The sequence below is a fragment of the Megascapheus bottae genome, chromosome 2 (assembly GCF_031878675.1).
Source record: "Megascapheus bottae isolate mThoBot1 chromosome 2, mThoBot2.hap1, whole genome shotgun sequence".
Taxonomy (NCBI): domain Eukaryota; kingdom Metazoa; phylum Chordata; class Mammalia; order Rodentia; family Geomyidae; genus Megascapheus; species Megascapheus bottae.
The window spans coordinates 38,281,969-38,294,924 of NC_143510.1; the positions used below are offsets into that span (position 1 = coordinate 38,281,969).

Below are 12,956 nucleotides of genomic sequence, written 5' to 3' on the forward strand. Positions count from 1 at the left end.
TCAAAAAACATTTTTAATGTCAAACAAAAATTTTAACCCTCCAGAACTCAATACTCACAGATAATGATCTGGATCAAATTTCGCCAGCTCAGCAGCCAGGCGTCTCTGCCTTCGCTCATCAGCAGGTGTGAAATCCGGATCCTTAACATCAATAACCTCACTCAATTCATCCTGAAAACACACACAAAAAAGAGATGAGAATTGCTGTCACTGATTTTTACCACTTAAAAATCAAAGGTTTTTGGTGGGGGAGATAAAATAATGGCCAAGCACTAAAAGAATTGATGACAGCAAACTAGGATAGCACCTGTGACATTACATGTCAAATCTAATGAATTTGATTAAGAACCAACTACTGCCCATTGAATCCTTACAACAAATGAACTTACCCATATCTAGAGCTATAAAAATTTAATACAGAAACCAGAATAGAATAAATTCATGCAAGCAAGCAGGAGCATCTAATTCCTCATTCATTTTCCACTTATTCCTGGAGATTTCAGAGCTACAGCAGAGTATTGGACATCAACAGAGACTTTTCCTTCACCTTCAGTCTAGCTTAGCTGGTCTCAGAAAAGAATTACCATAAAATATAAAGCCATTCTACTTTGTGACCTGACTGAAGACCAGCTATGGACAATTCTCATGTAGACAATTTTCCATCTGAAGGTTTAGAAACCTAATCCTAAGTGAGAACCCAGTTCGTGATGCATGTTAACATGTGGCAGTGTCCCAAGTGGAATTCTGTAGTAGGTATGAATTAGGAAGCTGCTCAGGATAGCACATGGCCCACCTGTGAAGCAAAGACATTTCACACCATGTAAAATATTCCTAAAACTGTGCTTTTGCTTTTTCTTGGTTTTCCTCAAGTTCCCACTCCAACTACCAACCCCAGGTGAGAAGTATAGAAACTTTTTTAAAAGACATGAGCTAAAAGGAACTAAAGGCAAACTTAAGACCTGTCAATGGGATAATAGGTTAGTACCTAATAGGCATGTTTAAAAAAAATGGATGGCAGTAATGCAAAATCAGTGAGCTACCCTGATTTAATTAAAAAATGCCTAGGAAATAGTTTCCTTGTACAAGCAAATTATTTATATAATATGAAATTTCTTGTCTACCACAATCCTTTCTGGTCAGATAGCAATATTCAATCTAAGCACAATGATGAGGACCAGAGAGACCTTTCTAGAAGCCACAAAAGCAATACAGCTTATTACTTCCAAGAATCAACATTCTGAACAAACCAGATTGCTGGTTCCCTCCAAACTTGAAAAAATCTGCATTCAGGGGCCGGGAGTTTGGCCTAGTGGTAGAGTGCTTGCTTAGCATGCACAAAGACCTGGGTTCGATTCCTCAGTACCACATACATAAGAAAAAAGCTGGAAATCGTGCTGAGGCTCAAATGATAGAGTTCTAGCTTTGAGAAAGTCCAAGGCCAGTACTCAGGCCCTGAGTTCAGCCCCAGAACTGGCCAAAGATTAGATAGATAGATAGATAGATAGATAGATAGACAGACAGACAGACAGACACATACATACATACATACATACATACATACATACATACATACATACATGTGTGTGTGTGTGTGCCTGTCTGTGTGTGTGTGTGTGTGTGTGTGTGTGTGTGTGTGTGTGTGTGTGTGTGTATTAAAAGGTCTAAGGGAAAACCGGAGGGAAGGAAGGCAGGAAGGAAGGCTGGGAAAAAGTCTGAGCATCAACCAACCATGGGGAGAAAGAAAAAAGTTTTAAACTACAGCAAGCAGAAAAGGACTCCTCACTTTCTTTATTGCTAAAAGAACTGTTATGCTCACTAGTCATGTGAGCATTTAGAAGACACTGCCAGGCAAAGTCCACAGAGGATTTCAATCAGGCCAAGTTCCACTGAAACCATAGGCAAGGCAGTGTCAACCCAGAGAGAAAATGAACTGTGTGTACAACTGCCCAGCAGCTCTCCTGGAAACAAATACCCTGGTTCCCCAGGCAAGTCAAGGAAAGGGAAGGACCAGCAAGGCTCGCATTTCGCAGCTGCTGGCAGCAGTGGTCCCAGGAGCTTGCTGGGCTGGCGCCCAGAGGCTCGAGGACTGTGGTTGCTGGCAGCCACCACTGCCAGAAGCCTGTTGTGCAGCTTTGACTCTGAGGAGTCAGGGCAGTTTTCCAAGAAACCCTGGTGGCTGCCAATAATTTTAGAAAAGAAAAGAGCATGTCCATGTGTTTGTGTTTGCTGGGAGGTAGGGGGAAAGAGGGCAAGAGAGAATGGTAAAGGATAATTTGTTTCAGCAAAAATATTTATATTTCTTCACATTATCAGTGTAGAATAGATACAAGTTTATAAGCAATGATGTTTAAAAGGTTAAAAAGAAAGACAGGAAAGACTGTATCCTTTGTAAGAAAGACAAGATACTGGCTGTTGGGGTTGCAGAGTTTTTCCTTTATGTTTATTTTTAATGGGTTTTTTTTCTTTATTAGATGCTTTGCAGATGTCATACAGGTCTACAAGTTATTCTGTTACAATTACTTTTTTTTTTTTTTTTTTTTTTTTTTTGCCAGTCCTGGGCTTGAGCTCAGGGCCTGAGCACTGTCCTTGGACTTTCTCAAGGCTAGAGCTCTAACACTTGAGCCTCAGCACCACTTCCGGCTTTTTTCTATGTATGTGGTACCAAGGAATCGAACCTGGGCCTTCGTGCATGCTAGGCAAGCACTTTAACCACTAGGCCAAACTCCCGGCCCCTACAATTACTTTTTAAAAAATCTTATTAGAATTAAGGCCCTGGTCCAGAGTGCCAAACTAGCATTAAGGAATGAGAGGTATTCCTCCAACATTACCAAAACCCAGAAAATGAGACTCTTTCATAGGCCAAACCTACAAAATAGGTCTGGGCTCACCCAGGGACCTATGTTGCATCTTCCTCAGTACAAGGTAACAAGCAAAGAGCTGGAGGGATCATTCAGCTGAGCTCAGAGGACAGATGGAACTGCAAAGAGGATGGAGAAAGACAGGTGCCGTGCAGATATGGTAAGGCTAGCTTATTCATAGGGAGAGGCTGGGGTAGCATTAAAGCAATGTGAGAGTAGAAAGCCAGGGTCCTTTCCTGAGCACCAGGTCAGGTGGCAGCTGGCAGTCTTGATGTGGCTCTTGACACTAGCCTGACTAAGGGTTTACCTATTGTGGCTGCTGTGCTGGGACTCCCCATCTACCAGCTTGGACTTGAGATGCTGTTTGTAAACCATGATGCCTGCAGGCTATTTGGTGACTGTCCGCTTCTCAAATTTCCTGTGCAACCTGCTGAATGAGCCTAAAGCCATACATAGCTGATAAGCACCATACAAGCCTTAAACTCACAAATGGCATCAGCCAATGTATCTATAGTCTCAATGTCCAAGTTACCCACAGGATCATCCAAGAACAGGCAGAACTGAAACTCAAATACTCAAATAAGAAAATCTCACATCCCGAGCTCTTCCAGGACACCATACCTGCAACCGCTGAACCACTCCTGATCGTAGGTTTCCAAATCCATAGTAGCACTGAGGGTTCAAAGCACTGTCTGGCACCTCCTCATAGGGAGTCTGCTCAATGTCCCAACCAAACTCGTCATCATCATCTTCAACCACTTCCTCAGAAACCTCAGAAGTACCTAGTTGTGTTAAACATCAATTTAAAAAAAAAAATGAGTTGCCTAGCTACAGGGGGTTGGGCAGGGGGAAAGAGGGAAAAAATGTAGGAAAAAGTATCAGAACATCTATGCTATAAGACAGGTACAGGATACAGAAATATTTATAGCGTCACTATTCTTGATGGTCAACGCAACAGAACAAATGTTCAGGAGAAGGAAATAGGAACAAATGTGATCTTCAGAAGGCAGAATATCATCACATAATGATAAATGCTACAATATGGATAAGCAAGAAGCCAAACAAAAATGAATCCATACTGTAAAAGACAGGAGAAAGTAACTAAGAACAAGATACCAGAGAGATCCAGCGTTCATATTTAGTAACTTATTCAACTGTTTACTCTGGCAAGATGATGTTCTAATTGGTCCAAAAATGTGACTAGTTCACTAAAGTTACTTATGTTTCTTATTATACACCAAATAAATGATATTCACATAACTACTTACCTTGGCATCTGAAGCATTTTTCTCCCATTTCCTATTTTCCCCTAAAAATGCAGACCATTTCAAGTACTTCTACGTTATCTTACCTTCTATCTTTACATCTTCCAAATCCCTATCAACATACCTATTTCTTCCACAAGTGGTTTGGCTGTCCTAGATTTTCTTGGTGCAAGAAGAGCAGTTAACATGTTCAGCCCCTCAAAATGTTGGCCAGGAGTTTCTTTGGGCAACCGAATGGTAAAAATTCCTTAAAGGCAAATTTATGCTTAATCACATCAAAATGTTCATGGGTTTCAAAAATATACACAGAAATACACATCTTAGTAAAACAAATTCTTATTTCACAGGACTCTAAAATTATATCCTTATTACCAATTTAGTAAAAACCAAGATAGAAAAAGGCTCAAACAAGGCTTTCCAGAAGTAGCCACTTCTGTAACAAATAACTGATTGCCCTGGAAGCTATTGCTTAAAAATTAATCAACAGGCACACACCCATAATCCTAGCTACTCAGGAGGTTGAGATCTGAGGATCACTGTTCAAAGCCAATCCAGGCAGGCAGGAAAGTCCTTGGGCAGCCAGGAAAGTCCTCAAGACTCTTATCTCCAATTTACCACCAGAAAACTGTAAGTAGCACTGTGGTTCAAGTGGTAGATCACTATCCTTGAGCTGAAGAGTTCAGGGACAGTGCCCAAGCCCAGAGTTCAAGCCCCATGACTGATTAAAAAAAAAAAAAAATTAACAAATAATTAACTTTTTTTTTTTTTCTTGCCAGTCCCTGGCTTGAGTTCAGGACCTGAATACTGTCCTTGAGTTTTTCTCAAGGTTAGTGCTCTACCACTAGAGCCACAGCACCACTTCTGGCTTTTTCTACATATATGGTACTGAGAAATATAACCTAGGTCTTCATGCTTGCTAGACAAGCACTCCCAGCCCCCAACAGTTAACTTTTAAAACGTGTTTCTCAGCCAGGTAATGGTGGCTCACGCCTGTAATCCTAGCTACTCAGGAGAGGCTGAGATCTGAGAATTTTGTTCCAAAGCCAGCCTGGGCAGAAAAGTCACTGTGAGACTCTTATTTCCAATTAACCTATCAAAGTGATTGTATTGTGGCTCAAAGTGGTAGAGTGCTAGCCTTGACCAAAAATGCTCAGGTACAGCACATAAGCCCTGAGTTCAAGCCTCACAACTGACAAGGGAAAAAAAAGCATAAAACAATTATGGCTTAATAGCTTCTTTCCTATCTCAAGAGACAGCTGCCTAGTCTATCCATGACAGAACTGAAATCTACCTAATACTTCTTTCCTCTCTTTGATTAGCCTCTCCTATAAACTTATTACAATGCTTACTATCCTTTGTTTAGTGTTTGATTTTTTGTTTTTTGTTTTTGTTTTTTTTGCCAGTCCTGGGCTTGAGCTCAGGGCCTGAGCACTGTCCTTGGACTTTCTCAAGGCTAGAACTCTACCACTTGAGCCTCAGCACCACTTCCGGCTTTTTTTCTATGTATGTGGTACCGAGGAATCGAACCTGGGTCTTCATGCATGCTAGGCAAGCACTTTAACCACTAGGCCAAACTCCCGGCCGTGTTTTTTGTTTTTTAATTTTTGTTGTTGTTTGTTTTTGAGACAGGGGCTAGTTATGTAGCCAAAGCCAGTCTCAAACATAGTCCTCCACTCAGTCTCCCAAGTGCTGGAATGGTATTTTGTACCACTAAACCTAGCCCCTATCTTTTAAACTTTTAACTCTGAGAGCAGTGAAATAAATTCCAATAAATCAAATACAATTGAACCCACACAGTCCCACATATACAACCTACCTAAACCTTTAAAATGCTGTAACTTGGCCGAGAGTTGGGACAAGTGGTAGAGTGCTTGCCTAGCATGCATGAAGACTCAGGTTCAATTCCTCAGTACTACATACATAGAAAAAAACTGGAAGTGGTGCTGTGGCTCAAGTGGTAGAGCTCTAGCCTTGAGAAAGTCCAAGGACAGTGCTCAGACCCTGAGCCCAAGCCCAGGACTGGCAAATAAATAAATAAATAAATAAAATGCAGTAACTGTTTCAATGTAACAACTAACTGCAATTACAACAGATTTACTGTGGAAATTTTCAGCAGGTTCCCTAAAACTGCATCACCACATTCATTACAATATACTGTGAGTGAAATCATATTAGAACTCTTTATCTTACTTCCTTCCATTATCTTTGTGTACTGAGGCCAATACATAGCCATTCAATAAATGATACAGGAATACCCAGGATCCTCTTGTTACAGTGTCAAAGGAAAAGCTATTGGCTTGTAGAAAAAGAAGATAAATGGTTTTGTGCCATTTATCAAATCATGAAGGGAGGGGCCGGGAGTTTGGCCTAATGGTAGAGTGCGTGCCTAGCATGCATGAAGACCTGGGTTCAATTCCTTGGTACCACATACATAGAAAAAGCCAGAAGTGGTGATGTGGCTCAATTGGTAGAGCTCTAGCCTTGAGAAAGTCCAAGGACAGTGCTCAGGCCCTGAGTTCAAGCCCCAGAACTGGCAAGAAAGAAAGAAAGAGAAAGAAAGATCATGAAGGGATTGTTACAGTATCTTACCTTGTTATCTGATATATTGGATATATGTTTATTTGTTCATTTGAAATAGAATAGGGAAGGGGAGAAAACAAGATGAGGATGGGGTGGGGGAGGAAATGGGGACAAAAACATGAGAAAGGGGGCCAGGAGTTTGGCCTCATGGTAGAGTGCTTGCCTAGCATGCATGAACACCCGGGTTCGATTCCTTGGTACCACATACATAGAAAAAAGCCAGAAGTGGTGCTGAGGCTCAGGTGGTAGAGCTCTAGCCTTGAGAAAGTCCAAGGACAGTGCTCAGGTCCTAAGCTCAAGCCCAGGACTGGCAAAAAGAAAAAAAAAAAAAAAAAACCATGAGAAAGGGTAGCAATGTTTGTGATGTAATGCACCCTCTATCTGACAAATGTAATGTAACCCTTCTATTAATTACAATAAAAATATATTTAAAAAAAGAAAGGTCATGAAGGGGGAAAATTCACTTAGCCTTCAAAATTCACCCAAGGATAGTTACTCTCTCAAGTATGTCATCGAAATTTAAGTTTGAAAATTGTACAAGACTCTATACAAAAGCTTATAAATCATCTACACCTTTTATAATCAATTGTTTTGCACATTCTAATTTTTATCTTTAAACATCTATTAAATGTGGGCTGGGAGTTTGGCCTAATGGTAGACTGCTTGCCTAGCATGCATAAAGACTCAGGTTCGATTCCTCAGCACCACATACATAGAAAAAAGCCAGAAGTGGTGCTGTGGCTCAAGGGTAGAGCTCTAGCCTTGAGAAAAAGTCCAAGGACAGTGCTCAGGCCTTAAGTTCAAACCCTACAACTGGCAAAAAAAAAAAAAAAAAAAATCTATTAAACGCAAAAGCATGAACCAAAGTATATAATTAATTCAACTTTACTTCGAAGATTACTGTGAAATACTTTAAAGAACTGAGGAAATTATAAATTGTCCAAAAATACAAGAACACCAGGCACTGGACACAAAGAGAATAATAGGACAGACAGAAATTGCAAGACACTTCAAGTCCTGACAATGTCTTCAAAGACAGTACCTTTATCTGCATCATAGGATCCCTGCTCACTTCCATTTTCTACAACTCTTCCAGGAAGATTTAATCTGCAGATTCAACACAAGTTTTAAGTCCTTAAATTATAAAGCAGTGGAAGTCATAATCAACAAGAGAACATGTTTATCCATCAAAATCTACAAATATCTTAAAATGAAGTTCTTCAGCAATTCTTTCACATTGTACAAACTAAGTAACTTGGATTCCTTCCTCATCCAAGAAAGTCAAAATCTTTCCATCTGAATAGCCCAGTCATCAGTTAAACAGATGGTTAAAAAACAAAAACCGCAACAGTTACCACTATAGTTACATTAATTCCCCTCTCCCTTTTTTTGGCAATACCAGGTTTAACTCACCATGCTTACAAGGCTGGCCTGGCCCTCTACCACTGAGCCACACCTCCAACTTTTTTTTCAGTGGTTATTTTGAAGATAGTTTTGCTTCCTCCAATGTCTGTAAATGGACTTTGATCCCCCTATTTTTTTTTTGGGGGGGGAGGTCATCAGTCTGGGGCTTCCTGGGCGCTCTCCCTGAACTCTTCAGCTCAAAGCTACTTCCCTATCCCTGGAGTTCCACGTCTGGTTTTCTAGTGGTTAATTGGAGACAAGAGTCTCAGAGTTTAGTGCCCAGGCTGGCTTTGAACTGCAATCTTGAGATCTCAGCCTCTTGAGTAGCTAGGATTACAGGTGTGACCCACCATGCCTGGCTTTTCATCCCTCTATTTTATGCTTCCCAATCATTGCTGGAATGATAAGCATACATATCTAGCTTCCTTCTACTGAGATGGAATCTCCTAGACATTCTGTCTGGGCTGGCACAGAACTGCAATCCTGTCAATCTCAGTGATTCATATAGCTTAGGATGACCGATCCATACCACTGCACCCAGAAATGGGTGCAAACTTTTCTGGCTGAGCTGGCATTCCCAGCCTCCCATGTATCTAGGATTACTTCTCCCTTCTTAATAAACAAGGGAATTAATTATACCTGGTGCCTGACAACACAGGTACTCAACAGCGGCATACTAGCTCGCTTTTAGTAGAAAATGGGAAACAATAAACAACAAAAACAATGGCTTATATAAGGCAAATTGCCTCTAAGTTTTTGGTAGTACTAGGGTTTAAACTCAGGACTTCATGCTTGTTAGGCAGATACTCTACTGCTTAAGCCATACCTCCAGCCCCCAAATCCCTACTTTAAAAAAGGCAGAAGCCAGGGCTGGGAATTTGGCCTAGCAGTAGAGTGCCCTGGGTTACCACATACACAGAAAATGCTGGAAGTGGTAATGTAGCTCAAGTGGTAGAGTGCTAGCCTTAAGAAAGCTCATAACCCAGGATGTGATAAAGACACATGCACAGCCATGTTCATCGATGCACTATTCACATTAGTCAAGCAATGGAAACAACCCAGATGCCCCACTACAGATGAATGGATACAAAAAAGATGGTAAATATACAATGGGATTCTACACAGCCAACAGACAAGTTAAATAATGGCATTCGCTGGGAAGTAGATAAAATGAAACTAGAGCAAATCATGTTGAGTGAGGTAAGTCAAGACTAAAAGAACAAAAGGCACATGGTCTCCTTGATACGTGGATATTAGATCCAAACAGTACAGGGTACCGGAGGTTACTGACATGATCTTGGAGATACAAACGTAACTACATAGACATAAAAATCTATGATGAGGGGCCGGGAGTTTGGCCTAGTGGTAGAGTGCTTGCCTAGCATGCACGAAGACCCGGGTTCCATTCCTTGGTGGCACATACTTAGAAAAAGCCAGAAGTGGTGCTGAGGCTCAAGTGGTAGAGTTCTAGCCTTGAGAAAAATCCAAGGACAGTACTCAGGCCCTGAGCTTAAGCCCAAGACTGGCAAAAAAAAAAAAAAAAAATCTATGATGAAATATATACTCTATAGACATGATCTTACATAGATTGATATGTATCTATGACATAAGACTCTCAGCTTAATTTTAATTATGTTCTAAAATCTACGTGCTAGTGATTACATAGATTCCCTTCCTGAATACTTGTTCTATTAAATGTGACATTTGAAATATGATGTAAAAATCAGTGTTAATAAAATCTTCAAATAAAAAAAATCCCCCACCCCCCCACACACAAAAAAAGCTCAAGAACAGTACTCAGGCCCTGAGTTCAAGTCCCAGGACTGGCCAAAAATAAAAAAAAAAAAAAGAAGCCAGGCAGGCATAGGTGGCTCACACTGCACCTACTCAGGAAACTGAGATCTAAGGATCACAGTTCAAGCCAGGCTAGGCAGAAGGGTCTATGAGATTCTTATCTTAAATTAACTACCAATAAAGCTGTAAGTGGAGCTGTGATAGTAGAACATTAATCTTGAGGACAAATGCTTAGGAACAGTGCCCAGACCCAGAATTCAAGCTGCAAGATAGGCACAAAAGAAAAAAACAAGCAAGTTTTCCTCAAAACTCATGACTACTACATGAAGATTTCTTCTTTTCTCCTAAAGGAAAACTGGTTTTCCAAATGGACTCTTTTTCAAGCAGCCTTCCACTGAGAGCTCAGAAAGATTTGTTGTAACACAGAAAACTGATCGGGTCTAGGTCTCCTTCCCTTAAAATTCAGCTGGCTTCTGCAGCTTTTCATCAACGAGAGAGAGAGAGAGAGAGAGAGAGAGAGAGAGAGAGAGAGAGAGAGAGAGAGAGAGAGAGAGAGAGAGAGAGAGAGAGAGAGGGAGAGGTAGCATTGTGCGTTCAATGGTATCTGTGTTATCAGTCCAACTTTCCAGCAAAACACACAGACAAAAAGACACATAAAGAAGCCACAAAAGGAAACCCTAAGAGTACCTCACAGAAAGGGAAATGCCTCACTGCCACCAGCTGGGTGCTTTTACTATTTTACATTCTAGGTCCAGCCATCATGTGACCACAGGGGTACTAAAGTCTTCAAGCAGAACAGACCAGCTAAGCTCATTCCAAATTCCTCACCCACAGAAGCCAGAGCAGTGAATGACTGCTGTTTTACACTTTGTAAGTTTGGTTGGGTTAGTGGGTTCAGTGAGCCCTCCATGTACACAGTGCTACTGGGCATCCCCACCTCAGTTTCTGTGGTTTCAGTTACCTGTCCAAGACTCGAACACAATATAAGACATGGTGTTTCAGGGAGAAAAGGGCTATATTCACAAAACCTTTATTAGAATGTATTATTAAATTTTTAATTTATTATTAATTTCTCATTGGACCTAGATTATAAATTAAGCTATATCTTAAGCATGTAGGTGTTGGAAAGAATACATAGATCTCTGTACCATCCCTTGTCTCAGGTCTTGACTGAAGGCCCTTGAAACCCATCCCCGTAGAGGAAGCGGATAGTTAGGTTAGTAAGCTAGGATCTGGTGGTTCAGACTCATTGAACCAACTTTGGTAAGGGGAGTATGGGGAAAATCAGTCTTTCCTAGCAAACCAAAGTGTTTCCATCTTGTATATTCATATTTCCTGGAATTATCTGCATTTTTACTTCAATTATAACTATAATCTGTACTGTTTGTGACCAGCCAGCCATACTAGGAACGATTCTTCATCAAAGGAGTTAAAAAAAAATAATTAAACTGCAAGCCACCAGGTGTGCTGCTTGTGACCAGCTAGCCACGTCAGGAAGATAAATCTTTATCAATGGAGTTAAAAGGAATAAGACCCTTTGAGTGGGGAGACTTCCACTTACCTCATCAACCTCCACCCCCATTCCCAGCCCTGCTCACAGCTTCAGCAGTGAGAAGAAGGGAAAAACACAAAACAGACAAAAACAAAAAACAAAACCTCTGATAAGAGTTCGAGAATAGCCTCCTTCCTAGCGATCAACTGTACTTAGAATGTGAGCCTAACTCCTTGACAAGAGGAGAGACAGTCTGGATTGGAATAAAAACCAAGCAGACTGCCCTGCCCTATCCATGGGCCTGGCTAGCTCTGGATAAAGGTGTTGCATCCTTCTGCACAAAAGTAAATCCTCTTGATGAACTCTTAGGTGCCCATTCATTATGTGTTTCTAACGGGGAGGACAAGGGGTTAGCAACGTTTTATAAATAACCTGGCAGCCTCCTTCAGAAGGGGCCAACTAGTGATACGTATCCCTTAGTATCGCTGCCGAAAATCTCGTCAGGTGACACACAATACTTGCACATCACACCGAGGGTGGGTGACACCAGCGTTAGCTAATGCTTCTGTTACGGTTCTGCAAGGAGAAAGAGTCAGTTCGATGGGAGCTGCCTGACTCTCGCGGGGACTGGGGGGGGGGGGGGCGGGGAGGGAGGGGGAGGCCAGACAGTGAAGCAGCCGGACGTCGGGGCGGGAGAGAACTTGGCTCATTTAGATTTCAGGAAGCAAAGAATGAAGAAAAACAAAACAGGAGAGCCAGGAAGCGAGCGAGGAGGTGGGTGCGCGGGCCCGGGCGGGGGAGAGGCGGGAGAGGGAGGCACGGAGACCCGGGGCGTCGGGACCGGGGAGGCCGGAGGTGGCTCCGGAGAGCTCACGGGCGCGAGCCGCGGTGCGAGAGGGGATCCGGCGTCCGCGGCCGCGCACGTCAGACCCCGAGAGGCGCGGGAACGGCGTCGCTTCCACGGAGCACAGTAGTCACCGACGGAAGGAACCCCGCGCCGCAGCCACCCCCACGGGCGCGCCAAGCCCGCCCGGGACTCGCCTGAGAAAGTACGGCTTGGCGAAGAACTTAAAGTCCACGCCCTCGAAGTACACGTCGAACTCCGAGACGCGGGCGTACGGCACGCGGATGGCGACCGTTAGGAAATCGGGGTCCTGGCTGAGGTCGAACGCGGGGGTCAGCATCGCCGCGGCACCGCACGCGGGGGGAAGGGAGGACTGCGGAGCTCTCCAAAAAGCCCGCACGCGGGAGCCCCCGCGCTGTCAGCCACTGCGCTTCCGGCTCGAGGCGGAAGTGCTCTCGCGTAAGCCGGAAGTCCTGCCTCCACGTCCGTCTCCATGGAGACAGGACGCTTTTTACTGCACAGGCGGAGCTTTCAAAAGTTCAGGAGAATCGGGTGCTCGCGCCTGTAATCCTAGCCACTCAGGAGACTGAGATCTGAGGATCTCGGTTCCGAGACAACCGGGCAGGAAAGTCCGTGAGAGTCATCTCCAATTAACCACCAGAAAACCCGAAGTGGCGCTGTGGATCAAAAGGGTAGAGGGCTAGCCTTGAGCAAAAGAG

At 42.9% G+C, this 12,956-nt stretch overlaps 1 protein-coding gene across 2 annotated transcripts in view; it reads right to left on the reverse strand.

Annotated features, from left to right (window-relative positions):
- Window positions 1–12,672, reverse strand: part of Shq1 (SHQ1, H/ACA ribonucleoprotein assembly factor) — a 78,593-nt gene extending 65,921 nt beyond the window's left edge. For both annotated transcript variants that reach the window (XM_090324072.1, XM_090324080.1), the window contains exons 1-5: window positions 12,435–12,672; window positions 7,746–7,810; window positions 4,248–4,370; window positions 3,480–3,640; window positions 59–171 (exon numbers count right to left, since the gene is read on the reverse strand). In XM_090324072.1, coding sequence (XP_090180198.1) covers window positions 59–171; window positions 3,480–3,640; window positions 4,248–4,370; window positions 7,746–7,810; window positions 12,435–12,577 — 605 coding nt within the window. In that variant the 5' untranslated portion in view covers window positions 12,578–12,672. The remainder of the gene's footprint in view (window positions 1–58; window positions 172–3,479; window positions 3,641–4,247; window positions 4,371–7,745; window positions 7,811–12,434) is intronic.
- Window positions 12,673–12,956: the final 284 nt, after the last annotated feature.